General features: G+C 39.0%; 1 protein-coding gene across 1 annotated transcript; it reads left to right on the forward strand.

Moving 5' to 3' along the window:
• Nucleotides 1–4,759: 4,759 nt before the first annotated feature.
• On the forward strand, nucleotides 4,760–7,020 carry LOC109009113 (F-box protein SKIP2). The gene has a single exon (XM_018989481.2). The coding sequence runs from the start codon at nucleotides 5,114–5,116 to the stop codon at nucleotides 6,731–6,733; it is 1,620 nt and encodes a 539-aa protein (XP_018845026.1). The 5' UTR covers nucleotides 4,760–5,113; the 3' UTR covers nucleotides 6,734–7,020.
• The last annotated feature ends 12,284 nt before the right edge of the window (nucleotides 7,021–19,304 follow it).

The raw sequence follows: 19,304 nt of genomic DNA on the forward strand, positions 1-19,304 counted from the left end.
GATCATCATCATCACTTTGAGAAACCATTTAACAGTGTGCTTGGCAATTTTACTGGTCGGAAGAACTCAAGGTATTAATTATTATGTCGTACGTATACAGGCAAATTGACATTTATTTCCACATGTTTCTTGACCTAAAAGCACTACTGGATATTCATTCTAGAGTACTAGATCTGGTACAAATTATTTATGTTCATTAAATATTATTGGCATGTTTGCCTATATACGTTCCCATGCACACAAATAAATTTGCACTACTGTCTTATGGATTTCCCGTACTGAATTAAAGCCTCTCTGTAATTAATGTATATATAATAACTCAATAAAAATTAAACATGAAACAAACAAGTACAATATTATATAATGACGGAAGTGGGTCAATTGATTGGCAATCTAGCTAGCTAGCTAGCTGCTTGCAGCTTGAAGAAACATAGAGTAATTATATATAATGAATTGAAAGAGCACCGGAAGAAAGTGATGTGTTTAAGTTATTTTTTAATTTTTTTACTTTATTTTATATATTGATTTTTATAATATATTATATATACACTTATTTATTTTTTTATATCATTTAAATATTATATCGCTCTCATCAGAAATATTTCACAATGACCTCCCAAAATGAAAAACCTCGATGGATTATAATTCAGAAATTGAATCCTCGAGTCCTTAAAAGGCTTAATTAATAAATCTATGAAATGCTCCCCAAGCTAGCTTGATCATGTAGGGTTTGATGTATATAATGGTTAGAGTCCTTCAAAACACATCATCATCGTAATGACAGTGGTCCTCAAGCCAAATAACGTCACGAACATCATGAAAACACTACGTACCTCTGCCATCCACTGGATTGAGCAACAACATATATCCATCAGTTTTAGCCATTAAAAACCATATGGCATATATACCAATCACGACACCCATGACTTTGACTAATTAATTTGTTACGATCCCACATCGATTAAGTATAAGATTGGTTGATGGTTTATAAGCCATTAGGTACCATTTCCTTGTAAGTTAATTTTCAAGGATAAATTATACCTAGTGGGTTCATAATAATGGTATTAGAACCACCCCACGTCTAAGGTCATATTGCGACGGTTGCAATCGTGTGGCACGGGATGATGCCGGCATAGTAGTATTCGTCCGGAGTTAAGAAAAGACCTAACGCATAGCCATTCCGTGTGAGCGTCAAGACCGCAGTGAACGTCGGTTGTGGAGTGTGGTGATTGTTACGATCCCACATCGATTAAGTATGAGATTGGTTGATGGTTTATAAGACCCTAGACACCATTCTCTTGTAAGCTAGTTTTCAACGATAAGTTCTACCTAATGAGTTCATAATATAATTAAGCTAAAAAAAAAAATGAAAATATTGACCAATCTTCCGTCTTTGACTAATTTAATTGAATCCAATCAAATACTGTTGTTTCAGTCGGATCACATGCATCTGCGTTATCAAAAATCACACCAAATGCAGGTCGATAGAGAAACATTTTAGGTTATAAAATTATTTTTAATATTAAATAAATTTAATATATTATATAAAATTATATTAATTTATAAATTTATTTTTATAAAATATCCACGTCATCGTAACACTTTTCTCGACAATATGAAAAGCCAGCACAACAATCTTCAAAACTCCGTTTTTTTCGTTTTTCCTTGGGGGCAGTGAAAAGGACGTAATGCCTAATGATTTGACCATTGAATTTTCTAAGAGATCCTAGTCTCCCCAACTGTCTTTTTCCTCTCGAAGTTTGAATTTTCTAGCAACCAAGAACATGTCTTGTTCATGCGACGTGATCAATAGGGAATAGGAAATCAAAATTGAGGAGAGATACACGTGATCATCATGATCAGATCCATGTTTCGTCTGAAAACATTAATTTTTAAAAAAAAATTTAAATGGTCTAGCTATAAGCTAAGCTATAATGGTTTTCCTATCTGAGCCATACCCAAATCCAATCCAATTAAAAACCTTTGACCCAATTGTTGAGGATTATTTTCTATTCCGAAAAATGGGCCCTGGCCCAAACAAAGAGAGAATAATAAGATAATATGTTGGATGGGCCTGAAGAGCATAACCATTGTGGGACTAATACTTATTTTTTTCTTTTTTTGAAACTGACCCACTTAAAATTTTGGAATAGGTGTATTGGGATCTGGCGGGCCGAATGTAAAGCGGCTAATACTTCTTGTAGTTTGGTATTGTCATGTTATAATAAAATTATACAATATTTTTAATAAAGATTTAAAATTTATTATTTTAGTGCCACATAAACGAATTGTAAAATAAGTGAGGTTTGGACAGCAAGTTGAGATGAGATGAGATGAGATAAAAGTTATATGTTAAAAAAAATATTATTATTATTTTGAGATTTGAAAATTTAATTATTTATTATATTTTGTATAAAAATTTTAAAAATTTATAATGATTAAATGAGATAAGTTGAGATCAATTTTGAATACAAACGGAGCTCTATTTTACCTTTGAGCAATTCTACGTATAATTATGAAGCACGTAAACTTGTGTAATTACTTTAAAAAAAATTGAGGTTCACTATAAAAAAGAATTTAAATTTTTTTTTATATAGGTCTCATGTTTTATTCATTTTTTTCAAAATGATTATACAGTAGTTACGCAATTTACAGTTACAAATATTTTTTATTTTTATTTTTTCTTAAAAAACTTACACGAGATTCGCACACTCTCAACTTATAAATTATTTTCTCTGTAGGATACCGTCTTCGTTGGAAAGGTCCTCGGAAAGACTTTGACAATGGAAGCCATAGACCTCATGCGAGGAATTGAATTAAAATTTGATCTTAGCCTTATACATATATAAGCTGGGTGAACATGAATACTGGGCTTGAGTTCAAGCAAAGACTAGATCTACTAGGTAAGTTGTATTAAATTAAGTTTTGATGCAATACTATTATTATTATTTTTTTGTTTTTCTAAGCAATGCAATACTAAAAATAAAATTTCAAAATTCAATATCCGCCCCCTTTGTTGAAAGTTGTCGGTTTTGAGCGAGTTGCCTAAACATAAACCTTAATTTGGACGTTTTGCAAACGTGGAAATTGCATAAAACATGTTTGAAATTTTTTTAAATTCACGTATAAATATAATAAATAATTTAATTTTTATAAATTTAAAAATAATAATAATATTTAAATAATATTTTATTCAATTAATTTAAAATTATATCAGTATCCAAACGAGGCAAAAGGACCCCACCTCTCTTCCAAACAAATTAATCGGACACTTGAGCCTGCAATGCAATGCCTTTGTTTGTTTTTAACAGAAATAATAGGGTCGGAAGTTGGAACCATGTTGTCTCATCGTCTGTAATTTCCCAGCACCACCACCTCCGATTTTTAACGTATTTGACTATCGTCGAAGTAAAGCGTTGACCGTTGATTGTCTTCGGTCATCTTTTAGGTTAATTCAAAGTTTTTCCCTTCCCACTTTAGCCTGCAAATTCCTTTGTTCTTTTGCTTTTGAATGATTCCTCATTTTCTTCGTCTCTCTCTCTCTCTCTCTCTCTTAATGAAAAATAGTTTCCCTTGATATTTATTCCTTAATCAGCATTTGGATCAGTAAATGTTTATCATAGATTATTTATTTGACAATATATCATGACTTTATAAATTATTAGATTAAAAATGGCTACCCATAGTTGGTTTTAACTTATTTTGGAGTATACTGTAGACTAATCTCCATCGCCCGATATTTTATTAATTTTCATCGCTCACAAGCTATATAAATAAGTATTTCATAAAAAACATGCTTTAATCACTTAGAAATTTCAAAAAAGTAAATTCGATATAATTTGATGTGGTACGTTAAATTATAAATTTATATTTTAGAGTGCTTCTATAGAGACTGATAGGTATACCGATAGAATGCACCTATGAGTGCATTTTTGGTTTTTTTTTTTCTCAAATATTAAGAAATACAAGAAAAAAAAACCAATTCAGTGCATTCCTTATTCGTTTGGTTCCTTAACTCATCTCAACTCATCATTACAACTTTTTCAAATTCCAACATAAAATATAATAAATAATTCAATTTTTTCAAATCTCAAAATAATAATAATATTAAAAAATAATATTCTAATAATATTTTATCATCTCAACTCAACTCAATTCAATTCATTTCAATATTCAAACACAATCTTAATGTTAAAAAAGAAGAAGAGAGAAATGCACCAATCGGTCTACCTAGTATTTTTTAAATTTTTATTATAAAATAGGTTTAATAGTATGTTTAGAATCTAGATAGATGAGTTTGAAAAGGATCAGGATTTGGATTTGTATTTTTTGAAATCCAAATCCTCAACTTGAGAAATAAACTAAAGATTGGATTTAGATATAGATAAAATCAGAGATTTTATTTTAAATCATTCCAATAAAAATGTTACAATGAATTTCAAATCCATTGAAACAAAAAATTTTAAAATCAATAAATTTTAAATTCAAAAATTCAAAATTAAAAAAAATAAATATATTTTTTAATACAAAGTAACGCAATTCAAAATCTGATATTTAAATTTTAAAACTAGAAGAAAACGAGATGGGGGAAATCTTGGAGTCTGGGGTCAAAGGGGAAGAAGTCCTTTTCCCTGAAGGCCGACTGCTCCAGCATCTTCTGGGCCTTTTTTGAATATTTAAAAAACAAAAGGGCCCATATTAGGTTCCATTAATGACTAATCAATTTGAACGGTTCTGATGCAGAGACGCCAGCACGAAAATCCCACGCGAAAGCAAGTACGCAAGAGAAAAGTAGGAAATAAAAAAGCGCGTTGGTGTGAGTTCCGAGTGCGTGACGAGTCGGCCGTGGCGATCGCGACGAGGACAAGCACCCCCTTCCCAAAAATACGATATCCTTTTGACGGGGCAAAGGAGAGAGTTTCTTCTTCTTTTACATATTCTACTAATAAATAATAATCGCCGATTCATTCTCCCTTTATAACAATCAACAAAACCCAGTCCTCTTCCAGCCTCAGAAACCTCTTCTCGAGTCCGAAAATCACATCACTCAAAACCCAAGCGCTGTCGTCGTAAAATTAGTTTTGAGTGCGGGTTTTCTTTCCTTCCTTTTTGGATGGGCCAGTCGTCTTCGACCGTCGGGGCTCCGACGGAGTTGAATCGCCGTGAATTCTTCCCGAGCAATCGTTTTAACTTCCGATCTTCGGCTGTTGTCCCGGAGTTTGAGCCCAATGAAGAGTTTGCCGAGGCTGACTTCTTGGAAAACGTCGTCGCCGGGCTTGACTACACCGCCGATCTTCCCGATGAGTGCTTGGCCAGCATTTTTCACTTTCTCGGATCCGGCGACCGGAAACGCTGCTCGCTCGTCTGCCACAGGTGGTTCCGAGTCGACGGTCAGAGCCGCCATCGTCTCTCGCTTAACGCTAAAGCTGAGATACTCTCTTTCCTTCCCTCTCTGTTCGCTCGCTTCGACTCCGTTACCAAACTTGCTCTCCGATGCGATCGCAAGTCGATCAGTATAGACGACGACACTTTGGTCTTAATCTCGCTTCGGTGCCCGAGCTTGACACGCCTCAAACTCCGTGGCTGTCGGGGGCTCTCAGACCGAGGGATGGAACTGTTCGCTCAGAACTGCAAGGGTTTAAAGAAGCTCTCCTGCGGCTCGTGTATGTTCGGAGCTGGAGCCATGAACGCAATCCTCGACCACTGCACAGCTCTCGAGGAGCTTTCCGTCAAGCGGCTTCGAGGCCTCCACGACGCTGCCGATCCAATCGGCCCCGGAGCCGCTGCTTCTTCGCTGAAATCCATCTGCTTGAAGGATTTAATTAATGGTCAGTGCTTCGGACCCCTCATAATCGGTTCCAAAAAGCTCAGAACTTTGAAGCTCATTCGCTGCTTGGGTGAGTGGGATAAGGTTCTCGGCATGTTAGGAAATTTCAACCCTGGTTTAATCGAAATCCACCTCGAGAGGGTTCACGTTGGTGATGTAGGACTTTATTCGATTTCAAATTGTTCAAATTTGGAGATTTTGCACATTATTAAGACTCCGGAATGTACGAACTTCGGGCTCGTGTGCATTGCTGAACGCTGCAGGCTCTTGAGGAAGCTTCACATTGATGGTTGGAGAACTAATAGGATTGGTGATGAGGGTTTAATGGCAATAGCTAACCAATGCCCCAATTTACAAGAACTTTGTCTGATTGGAATGAACCCCACGTATTTGAGTTTGGCGCCGATAGCTACCAATTGCCCAAAATTGGAGAGATTAGCACTCTGCGGGAGTGCCACCGTTGGCGATCCCGAGATGGCGTGCATTGCCACAAAATGCGTGGCTTTGAAGAAGCTGTGTATTAAGGGCTGTCCCATTTCAGATGAGGGCGTCGAAGCGCTTGCTTGGGGATGTCCCAGTTTGGTGAAGGTAAAGGTCAAGAAGTGTAGGGGAGTAGGTGGCGAAGTTGTGGAGCGGTTGCGGGAACGCAGAGGGTCATTGGTTGTGGTTCTGGATGCTTGTGAAATTGAGCCATTAGATGGTAGTGGTAGTGAGGTTGGAGTTCAAGAGAGTAGTATGGAGTTCCCACTAATTGGTAATCAGATAACCGATGCTTCATCGAGTTTTAATGGCCGGTTGACAACTATGTTCAGGACAAAGTTTGGATTCTTTGCTAGTAGGAATCTTGTGCCATGCACCTTCAGGAGGTGGTCAAACGGTGATGATAGTCTCAATGGTGACTCATGATGGACATTGTAAGAGTTGGCAGATTTGTTCTTGCTCTTTATCACTCACGCAGAGATCTTGATACGATTGCGTTGTGTTTATTGCTGTTAGTGGCTTGTGTTATTTATTTTTATTTTCCCTTGTCGAACTGTATTAGCAATAGAATGGCTGCAAAAAATGTAGGCCTGGGAAAGATCTCTTCTTGCTCCTGCTTAACAATATTTGCACTTTTGTTATAATATTTTCTGTTCACCAAGTATATTAACAGTTTCGCTAGATTCGCTACAGGGTCGATTAAATTTTGCGTAGTTTTTGGTTTCCTGATGTTTATAGTTTTATGTGACCTTTCTTGCGCAAGTCTCTGCAAAACCATGCAGTAATAGGAAGCTATGACTTGTTGAAGGTAGTTTGGAACCTTTGCTTCCGCATAATTGTGGATGCCGGAAGCTTTTGTTCTCCGCCCGCAGGTATTTGTTGATATGGAGCGTCTATGCGTTATAAATCTTTAGTTTTGGAACTTGTTTTCTCTCTCTGTTGAATCAGTCTGAAATTGAGATTCGTAAACTCCTCTCTGTATTTTTTGCTTGAATGGTCCCACGAGATTTTCTTACAGTTTTGTTATTGCTTGTTTGTAGAAAATTTAGTTGCCTTTAGGAATGGAGATATCATTGCTTATTCAGGACTCAAGACATTCTTTGTTCTTGATGATTCTTGTGGTTAGAAACCGCGTTACACGTTTACAACAGCAACAATTGAAAAGTTGTGCGGTATTATGGACTGTATGTTGTAGTTCCAAAGAAATTTCATAAAAGTAAATCCACAAATTGATGTGGTTTGATGTGATACGTTAGATTGTAAAGTTACTTTTATTGTAAAACAAATCTAATGTACCACATCAAACCACATCAGTTTGTGAGTTTATCTTTGTAGAATCTCTTTATGGTTATAACACTTCCCTGTCTTATAACATTGCTACTATCACTTTTCATGGAAGGCCTTTGCAGCTTTCAATTGCTTTTGTGTGGTTTGAGAGGAGAGTTACCCCTGATTCTGTGTGGCTCAATAGAAATTTGGGTCAAACCAAATAAATGGCTTTCGCAGAAATATTTTCTTTTTCTGCTCTTGGCCGGCCAGCTGGTCTCTCAGTTTGAATTGCATTTGAGAAACGTACAAATGTTGATTGCCACTCCAATAGAGGCCCTGTTAGCAAAGGATTTTAAAGAAATAGTCATCCATCGTGTACAGAGTTACCCTCCATCCAGCTTATAGACATATCAGACTACCAGGTAAACGGATATCTGAATCGTTCCAAATAGAGAGGGCCTCCATATCTCAAGTCCTTGTCTTCAAATTTCAAGACTTTCTGCAATATCCCATCGGAGGATACCTCCTCACGTAGATAGGCGATGCCTACATTAATATTTCTGGTTCCTTCTCCCACAAACTCACTCTCCTCTCCTTGGCTGCTACAATGTTTTCAAAGCCTAACACTGTTTCAAAATTTAGTATATTTTGGAAAAATCTATGTTATCAACGTCAAAAGTTTCTTATGGAAATCTTACTCGAACTCCAGTGCATTGGTACATTATCTGCTTTCAAAAGCTCAAGTGCTCAGCATTTTTTGTCATGATCTTAACTACTAATTATTAACCAGGCCTTGCATAAAGGTGGCTGGACTAGTATTAGGGTATGTTTAGGAGCACGACTTTTCTCAGATTTTTTCAGACTATTCCACTACTATTTATAGATCATCTGAGATACTCTTCTACCCGATCAAGTTCTGCATATTGACCAAAACAATTTCAGGTTGCCATCATGTTCAGAATGAGAGAAGTGCTTGGAAGAATATTCACTAAGAACTGTTGGTTGCTGCTGTTATAAGACTTTTCTATTCTTCCTGATTTGAATTTTTTAGGGTTGAGAAAGACCGTTTCCATATAGATTAGAAATTTAATCCAACTATAACATTGTTTATGCTAAAACTACGGCTTATTTGCTAATTAATATCATATTTTTGTTACGAATTATGATTGACAAAAAGACGAAAACTTATCAAGAGTCCTCACGCAACAGAACTAATGTGTCCAAAACCATGTGAATTACAAAAATGAATGTGAAAAAGACTAGCTTTGTGTTAGTTTAAGTTTAGTTCGATTCTGTCCAAAATGATCACGGATCAACTTCAATTCTCGGATTACGGTATACCAACATCATCCGTATCGTATCCATCTCTCTCTCTAAAAAGGATGTCCAAGAAATCGAACTAAGCATTAATTGAAAAATATTAGGTTTAGATTGATTGATTCTACAGGAAAAAAAAAATGAAGCGGTTGTAAGTTGAACTTTAACCAACCCAATTTGACCATATTGTTTTTTTCAACACTTGATTTTTCCCTTATTAAAACACCTTGGAAAAGTAAATATGTTGGAGTGGATAAAATATCGCAAGCACACAATGGATTTGTAAGTTTAAGATGAAGGGCTTTCATTAGAAGACAATATAAGAAGAGAGGAAAAAGAGACAAAGAGGAAATAAAGGTTAAGAAATGACAGAGTGTCAGGAGGAAAATGAAAGAAGTGAGATAAAGGAGAGGGGATGTGACATAAAGGAAGGAGTGACTGAAAATAAAAAGGGGAAACCAAACGATTTGAGGGGGACTTTTGGGGGCTTCCTGACTTAAACTTTTCCGAGAACTTTTTCAACCTAACGCCCTGGACACCAACAACAAGGCCACCATCAAAAGATAGATATTTGATCTTCATTATACAACGAGGATGAGAGATTATGAGAGACTGTAAAACAATCATATTATAGTGGATTCTCCCCCTCCAAAAGATCCGTGGACGTAGGCATTATGTCAAACTATGTAAATTTATGCATCTCCATTTCTTTTATTTCCTTGCATTTAGTCTCCATTCACTGCCATGGATGTAAGCATCGACACAGTACAGCCGCACCAGACTACTACTGGAGGCTTCAGACCACACTGATTGAGCCCGAATCAACATAGGCATTAAGAATTTGTGTCGTCTGTGTGATCGACTTCTTTTCTACATCGAAAGTGAGAGAATGATGATTTTTCAGCATGTGAAATAACCTCCGAATGAGCAAATAATTTTTTCCAGATAAGTATTATAACTTTTTTAACTGTTATTTTTATTAACGACACTGTTGAAAAAAAGTTGGGTGAGTAAACTAAACACTTCCTTGCCCATGTGGTAAGTGCACTCTGCACTTAAGTACTTTCTATGCACCCAATGCGTAAGGCCGGGAGCCCAAACTCCTTTGCCACTTGAACTATAAGTGCCCATTGCTTAGTGTACTTTAAGCGTACTATACACTTAAATGCACTGTCTAAATACTGCGCGTGTAAATATACTAGGCGCTTGCACATGTCATGCATAGCATTATGTACTGTGCCCATTATGCATGGTGCGTAGTACGCTAGGGTGAATGTTGTCGTGCCCCCAAAGGCTTGTGACGTCCCGCCGCGAGCTCGGTTGACCCGCTGGCGATCACCACATGTGCACCTCGCCGTGTGCAAGAAGCACCATGTCGACCCAGCCATTTTTCTTAGTCGATGCGATCCCCGACCTCCCATAATAGAGGCAGCATAGCCACGAGGCCCCGTGCATGGGAGTGCACGTGGCTGAAAACTTCTCGACCCATCCCAACTGTGGCATAGCCGGCAGTCCACATGCCATCGTCTTTTATCCCTATCGCAATGTCCATATGCGCCAAGATGCATGGCCGATAATGGATATACGCAGCATACACCCAACGAGGACCTCCCCCATGGCCACCGCGGGCTGGCAGGCAAGGCCAACCTCCACCAAGATTGTCAGCAACTGAGACGCTCCACAGCCTAACCAACCTCTAGGTCACGCAAGCGGGCAAGCTTCCCACCATGCACCTCGTCGTGCGTGCTGAGCACCATCTTTGCCAGCATCCTGTCTTGGCCTCAAAGTTACAGAACCATCCTGACTCGACCATCACCATCTTGACTCGGCCGACGCCATCCCGTCCCAGCCTTTGCATGAGCATCACGGACTGCACATGGCTATGTGCAAACAACCACCTTGGCCACATGCACCACCAGCAGCAGCATCCTGGCCAACCACTCACCACCCCGCCATGTATCCCGTCGTGCATCTCAGCCATACGCAAGCGGGTAGTCGATGCCATGTAACCGGCCAACACGTATCGGCCATGCAGCCCAACATACACCTCAGACGCATGCATCTCAGCCTAAGCTTAAAGTTGCACGACCATTGTTCTCCTCGGCCAGAGTAGGTCACTCGGCCACAGATACTCTATCTGTAGCACCCAACCGTGGAAGTTCCTCAACCACATAGGTTTCTCGGCCAACAACCCCTCAACAACAGGGTTACTCAGGAACAAGGCCCTCGGCCAACACAGCTTGCTTAATCCACAAGTTCCTCAGCCCTGCGACTTCCTCCACTACTGAAGTATTCAAAGGCAGACAACTCCCCCAGCATAAAAAAAATAAAAATAAAAAAGAAAAGAAACGAAATGAAAAGAAAGAAGAAGAGAGAACATAAGAAGAATGAGAGAGAATGAGAAGGAGTGAGGAAGAGCGAGAAAAAGAATGAACAACAACCAACAGTGGGCAATTTCAATCAAGCAAAAATGGCTACAACGGGTAAAATACCTCGGTCTGTCTCTTTCTAAAATTTATGTGAATTTCATTTTCACTAACATAATTTATTCTTGTGGTGCAAAACACTTGTTGCACAAATCCACTAGGGCATTGCTCAGACGTTTGATATGTCTCCATAAGAAGCGATTTCTTGGCATTAACATGCATGCGGGCACTTCAGACTTCCATCATCGCCAAAGCATGGTTGCTCACGGGCCTCGCCGACACGCATCAAACTTTCATCACACTCCAATGGGATGATTCGAGTTTGCAAATTTCACACTTGTGATTGTGGATTATTTACGCTAACCGATTTGACTTCTTTAGCACGGTCAAGTGCTCTAACTACTTACTTCCTTCACTTCTATAAGGGTCGATGAGGCGAGTCTAGTCTTACGAACTATTCGACCTCTGCCCGAGTTCCCTCACATCTACGAGGGTCAACAAGGCGAGTCCAATCTTACAAATTGCTCGACCTACCTTTCCCATGAGCATCACCAGGAGAGTCTAGTCTTACGAACTAACTGATTGACCTCCCTTACGACAACAAGGTGAGCAGTCTTACAAACTGCTCGACCTCCCCTCACGGCTGCGAGGGCTAACGAGGCAGGTCCAGTCTTTCGGCTAATCGACTTATCACCACTTTCATAATGAGCCAATAGGTAGGAAATGTTAAGGACTGCCCGACATTTTAGGCGCCCGAATAGGCGGGCAAGTCACTTGACTTCCCGACCACCCTTGCGCGCATAAATGTAGAGCTCCTCGCTCACACCTTACCCAGTTGAGTACATCTCTTGCCAAAGCTAAGCTCCACGCTTGCGCCTTACGCGGTCGAGTACATCTCTAGCCAAAGTCAAGCTCCACCGCCTTATGTGGTCGAGTACATCTCTCGCCAAAGTCAAGTTTCGCACTCGCACCTTACGCGATAGAGCTCATCTTCCACCTAGCCTCGCGCTTGGAAGTCTTTACCGCTTAATGCAAGCAAAACAAAAAACCAGGGACCCACTCCCAACTTTTTTTTCTTCTACAGATTTCTAGGGACTACCTCTGTTGCATATTTTTTCTTGAAAATTGTCAAGGCCATCTTTTGAAGTGAATTGACCTTAAGAATCGCGGACAACTAGAGGAGATAAAATATCTCAAGCCCACAATGGGTTTCTAAGTCCAAACCAAGATGAAGGGCCCCCACTAGAAATCAACAGAAGAAGAGAGGAAGAAGAGACAAAGAGGAAACAAAGGCTGAGGAATGACAGGGTGTCAGGAGGAAAATGAGAGAAGTGAGATAAATGAAAGGGGATGTGATATAAAGGAATGAGGGACTACAAATAAAAGGGGGAAACCAAGTGACTTGAGGGGGACTTTTGGGGGCTTCCAAATTGAAACTTCCCCAGGAGCTTCTTCAACCTAATGACCAGGACACCAATGACAAGGCCACTATTAGAAGATAGACCTCTAATTTCCATTGTACAGAGATGATTAGAGACTATGAAAGGCTGTAAAACAATCATATTATAGTCGATTCTCTCCCCCCAAACGACCCGTAGACGTAGACATTATGTCGAACCATATAAATCTGTGTGTCTTCCTCTCTTTTATTTTTCTTGCATTTAGTTTCCCTTCACCGCTATGGATGTAAGCATCAACGTCGTACAACCGCACTAGACTACTGCCAGGGGCTCCAAACAACACTGATCGAGGTTGGAATTGACATTGTGGCCGAGAATGACTCTTTTTCCCCCCCTCGACCTGTTGTGCCATTTTTAAGCGTTAACATATGTGACATGGTAAGATCAGATAATATATTTTCTCGTTGAAGATTGGATCAGAGGGTTAATTAAATTACAAAAATTTAAATATGTATTTTTCATTAAGATATGTTCCCTAAAATTATGTCAAATATACATCAAGATCATCCACTTTACTGTACCAACATGGCATTATTCATCAATTATTAAATTGTTGATCTAATAACTTATAAGTAATGGCATATCAACACATTGTGATGAAAGTGAAATGAGAGAAAGATAAAGTGTGTGGTATATAGCATAAGTTATACATCAAATATATATTTAAATTATGTTAAGACTGATTAATATAAATAAAAATAAATATAAGAAAAACCACGTCTGAAGAGCTAAGAACTAAGGAGTAACATACATAAAGTCATTATTCTTGGGGAATTTAGGATTGAACTGGAGGTTGAATATATCATATATCATGTTAGTGTCTGAACTTCCACATAGAAGCTCTAGATTGAGCGAAGTGATTGCACCAAGAAGCTGCTAGTTGGGTTGTTGATGGATCGTTTAGGTTCATATTTGTCGATCATGTTGTTTATGGAAGAATGAAGACTTGCTAATCCAAACACATTCACCGTAGTCATTATAATTTGTTGGCAAATTGCAGAGACAATACCTCCATTCGATGGGATGACAAGAAAAAAGAAACCAATAAGATTCTCATGATCTTGTCCTGGCAGCCTGAAACTCTCTAGTTTGCATATACATTCCTCACACTCTCAACTCACGAGGCTTCTTTTCACTTTGATTTTATCTCGATTTATGTGCTTTCGCAACTTTTTGGTACATACATGCATATATTTATTTTTTTAAGAAGAGGATGAGATTGTAATTATGCCTTCACTTATAGTAGAGGAATACCGTAGAATCGACCAGCTATCTTAACTTTCTACTAAAGCCCTTAACTATGAACTATACATATTTATAAAAACATAGCATATTACTTATAACGTAACACCGTGTTAAGGCATCCACTCCAAATGAGGAAGAAGCAGTCTCGCCCAGCCTTATGCCTCACGAATCAGCACAACCAACGGCCTCAACAAATTCTGGAATGCCCTCTAATAAGAACATCAGTCCTCACCTCTAGAATATTCTCTTATAACAAACTCACTAATGTGTAGCTCTAGGATTTGTGACTTGATTTTATTCTCTGCTGCACACTTGTATAAAGTTGGGAAATCTGATTGTATTCGGTCATTGAGAAATATTAAGAATCAGTAGAAAGATTGGTTCCTTCTAAGGAGCCTTTTCACAAACAGTGTCTATGCATTTCGTTTTCTTCTTGTTTTAGCATGGTACTAGAGCCCGAAAAGGACTAATATCCATTTTCCTTTTTTCTTCTTTCGGCCATTGCTATGGCATCTCCAGAAAATTCCCAAATATCCCATCCCTCTCACCCACCTAGCGCATATTCCTCCATCATTAACTCCTTCACTCACTTTGTCACCATTAAACTTACTCTTGAAAATTACCTCATTTGGAAGGCACAAGTTGTTCCATTTCTCAAGGGTCATCAGTTGTTTGGTTATGTTGATGGGTCTCTGTCTATGCCTCCTCCCATGATTGATGGCAATGTTAACCCAGACCACTCTAAGTGGCTTCTTCAAGATCAGCTTATCATTTCAACCCTCAATGCTTTTCTGTCTGATACCTTCCTCGCTCAAGTGTTAAATTGTACCACTTCACAGAAATTTTGAACTACATTACACAGTCTCTTTGCCGCCCAGACCTCAGCCCACATAATGCAAACTCAATTTCAATTTGCCACACTTAAGAAAGGATCCTCCTCCATAATCGATTATTTTCACAAGGCAACCTCCCTGGCAGCCACTCTTGGTGATGTGAGGCCAACCTCTTTCATCTTCTGAATTTATTATTTATTTGTTTGCTGGTCTTGGAAATGATTATGAATCAATTGTGTTCTCGATTACAACTCGGCCAAATCCTCTTACCACTCCTCAAGTCTATAGCTATTTGTTAAACCATGAATCAAGGTTGGCTCATCAAAGTAATAGCTTACTTGCAGAAACATAGATTGCAGCTCACGCTACTGCTTCCCGCCCAGTTCCCTTTGGTTCCTCATCTGGTCGTGGTCAATGTTCCTTTCCCCGTGGACAAGGTCGTGGTCTTTTTACTTCCTTCTCCAACAGACCCGATACTAGGCCTCTTTGCCAAGTTTGCCACAAACCGGGCTACACAGCCTTGGCTTGCTACCATCACTTTAATCAAGCATATCAAGCTTCTCCTCCTCCATTTCTTGCTGTCCACTACATAGCCTTACCCACCCCTTCCTCTCCATCCACAGTTTGGTTCCCAGACACAGCAGCCACCAACCACTTCACCTCTGATTTCTCCAATCTCAACTTCGACTCCATCTCATACCAAAGATAAGATCAAGTTAGCATCGGGGATGATTCGACACTTCCCATTCACAATATTGGATCTGCTCATCTTCCTTCCTCCTCTGGCAATTTTCTCCTCTCTAAATTACTTCCTGTCCCTGCTATTACTAAGAATCTTCTTTCGATTAAACAATTTTGTTATGATAATTTGGTATTCTTTGAATTTCACTCTGATTCTTTTTTTGTGAAGGATTTGCATACCAGGAGAATACTTCTACAGGGCCATGTTAGGAATGGCTTATATGAATTACCAACTGAAGCACTGGCTCCTTCTACTACACTCGGTTTCTCTCCACAAGCCTTTGTTGGTGAGCGCACGTCTTCACAAGTTTGGCACACTCGCCTCAGTCATCCGTCGCCTAGAACCACCTCCTTTATCCTCAATAAGTTTCGGCTTCCTTTCACTTCCAGTACCTTCATGCTGCCTTGTGAATCTTGTCCTCAAGCAAAGTCGCATGTTTTTCCCCACCCCATGTCACCCTCTAAGTGTGTTAAGCCTTTAAATTTACTGTTTTTGGATGTTTAGGGCCTTACCATTGTGCCGTCATCTAATGGATGTAGATTTTATTTTTCAATAGTTGATGATTTCTCAAAATACATATGGATTTTTTCATTGCAATCTAAATCCGATGTCACCTTTATCTCTCTTGCATTTTTAAAATATGTCAATAATTTTTTCTCCTCTAATATAGCATCCATTCAAATCTAAATCCGATGTCACCTCTATCTCTCTTGCATTTTTAAAATATGTCAATAATTTTTTCTCCTCTAATATAGCATCCATTCAATCTGACTGGGGAATGGAGTTTTGGCCACTCCATAAGATTTCTCAACCCATTGGCATACTTCATTGCATAACTTGCCCATATTCTCACCCTCAAAATGGCACTGTTGAATGGTGCCTCCACCACAAAATATTGGGCCGAGGCATTTTAGACTGCAGTTTTTTTAATCAATCCTATGCCTTCTCCCGTGCTAAAAAACTTACCTCCTTATCAAGTTCTTTTTCATTCACCGCCTAATTACAAATTTTTACGCACTTTTGGATGTCTATATTGGCCCAATTTGAGACCATTCAATAAGCATAAAATGGACCTTAGGTCTAAGCTCTGTGTATTTTTGGGCTACAACCCAGACCACAAGGGCTACAATTGTCTCCACCTCTTTACGGGCTGTCTATACACCTCAAGGGATGTCTGATTTCATGTGTCCACTTTTCCCTTTGCCAAGACCAGCCCACCAGCTTTTGTGTCTAGCCTCTCTGCGTCTCCTTCACTTCTTCTTTTACCACAACTCACTCCATCTAGGTCCAATCTTAACCCACCTCACTCCTAGACCAACCCAACTCCACCTGTGCTATATACTCCTTCCCCGTTATCTTCACACAACTCTACCAACACCAGGTCCATAACAGAAGTCCATGATCCCAGCCTCACTTCCAGTCCAAATACCAATCTAAATACAAGTCCAGACTCCTCTTTGTTGCCAACTAGGGCACACACACAAAACCCATCCCCTGCGCCGCATCCCTTGTCTTCAACCTTCCCTCTCTGCATCTTCAACCCCTTAACCCAAAATCATCCCATCCGATGACTACTCGCTCCCAAAATAACATTCGATGTCCCATTTTACGTACAAATGCCACAATGTTGTGTCTAGTGTCCAAACCCTCCCTCCATCTCATTGTTTTTTCTATTTCTCCTATCCTTGAATAACCTTCATCTTTTACTGAGGCCTCCAAACATTCCGAGTGGTGTTCAACCATGACCACAGAGTTCCACACCTTGTTACAAAATCATACCTGAGATTTAGTCTCTTTCTCCCTCAATCTTAATGTTCTTGGCTCGAAATGGGTGCTTAAGACTAAACGCCGTGCTGATGGCACCCTTGAATGGCGCAAGGCTCACCTTGTTGCCAAAGGGTTCCATCAGTAGGCTGGTTTAGACTTTTCTGAAACTATAGTCCGATTGTCAAACCCGTGACTATTCGATTACTGATTTCCATAGCCGTTTCTTCACACTGGCTGCTGCAACAGTTGGATATTTAGAACACTTTCTTGCATGGTGACTTAGAGGAGGGTGTCTACATGTATCAATCCCCTGGCTTTGCAAATCCAGACTATCTCAAACACATTTGTAAGTTGCGTAAGTCTGTATATGGTCTTAAATAAGCCCTTAGGACTTGGTTTGCCAAACTGAGCAATCGGTTACTGTCTCTTGGTTTTCTGCTTCTAGGTCCGACACTTCTCTTTTCACTTACAAAAATTCATGTGATTTAATTTTTGTCTTAATTTACGTAAATAATATTATAGTTACTGGATCAAATGCCACTCTTATTACTAATTTCTTAAATGCTCTTAAACTTTCATTTCATGTTAAAGATCTCAATCTGATACACTACTTCTTAGGAATAGAGGTTATTCGTACTCCTTAGAAATTATTCATGATCCAGTCAAAATACATATTTGACTTGTTGAAAAAAACCAACATTCAAAACAACAAATTTGTTTCTACACCCATGGCTACCTCAGTCAAATTAAATGCTCTTGAGGGTCCTTCATTTGAAGATCCTCGACTCTATTGGAGTATTATAGGTAGCCTACAGTATCTGGCTTTCACTAGACTAGATATATCCTATACAGTAAACAAAGTCTGCCAATATATGCATTACTCACGAATTTCTCACTGGCAAGCAGACAAGCGGATCCTTAGATATCTTAGGCTCACTCAGAATTTTGGCCTTTGCTTCTCTGCATCTTCATCATTTTCATTGTCTGCATTCTTCGATACTGACTGGGCTGGCTGCCCAGATGATCGAAAAAACAACCCACTATAGATAGATCCTCTACTGAGGCTGAATACAATGATGTGGCTAATACATATTGTGAACTTATATGGATACAATTTCTTCTTGGTGAACTTGATATTTTTCTTCTGGATCCTCATACTCTTTAGTGTGATAATTTGGGTGTCACTTATTTATCTGTTAACCATGTTTTACATTCCCGTACAAAGCATGTTGAACTTGATTATCATTTTGTACGTGATCGGGTTGCTGCCAAGTCCCTTAAAGTCTCATTTGTATCAAGTAAAGATCAACTTGCTGACATTTTCACAAAGCCACTTTCAACTGCTTGTTAAAATTTTTTGCGATCAAGCCTTACAATCACTCCTGTGCCACTTGGATTGACAAGGGCTGTTAAGGCATCCACTCAAAATGAGGAAGAAGCAATCTCGCCCAGTACTGTGCCTCATGAATAAGCACAACCAACAGCCTCAACAAATTCTAGAATGCCCTCTGATAAGTAAATCAGTCCTCACCTCTAGAATATTCTCTTGTAACAAACTTGCTGATGTGTAGCTCTAGGACTGGCGACTTGATTTTATTCTATGTTGCACACTTGTATAAAGTTGGGAAATCTGATTATATTCGGTCATTGAGAAATACTAAGAATCAGTAGAAATGCTAGTTCCTTCTAAGGAGCGTTTTCACAAACAGTGTTTATGCATTTCGTTTTCTTCTTGTTTTAGTACACCAACAATCATATCCTATCAAGTCTAAAAAAACCATCTCCTTTGGAGTCAATTCAAAATCTGCCATATTCCCTTTGGCAAGAAAATCAGTAGCTTAGTTTATCTCTCTATGTGCAAGCCTAATTATTAGATTCAAATCCTTTGTAGATTTAGAAATTTTCTCTCAAACCTCTTGAATTGACTAGTGAACATCA

This window comes from Juglans regia, chromosome 7 (assembly GCF_001411555.2).
Source record: "Juglans regia cultivar Chandler chromosome 7, Walnut 2.0, whole genome shotgun sequence".
NCBI classification, from domain to species: Eukaryota; Viridiplantae; Streptophyta; class Magnoliopsida; order Fagales; family Juglandaceae; genus Juglans; species Juglans regia.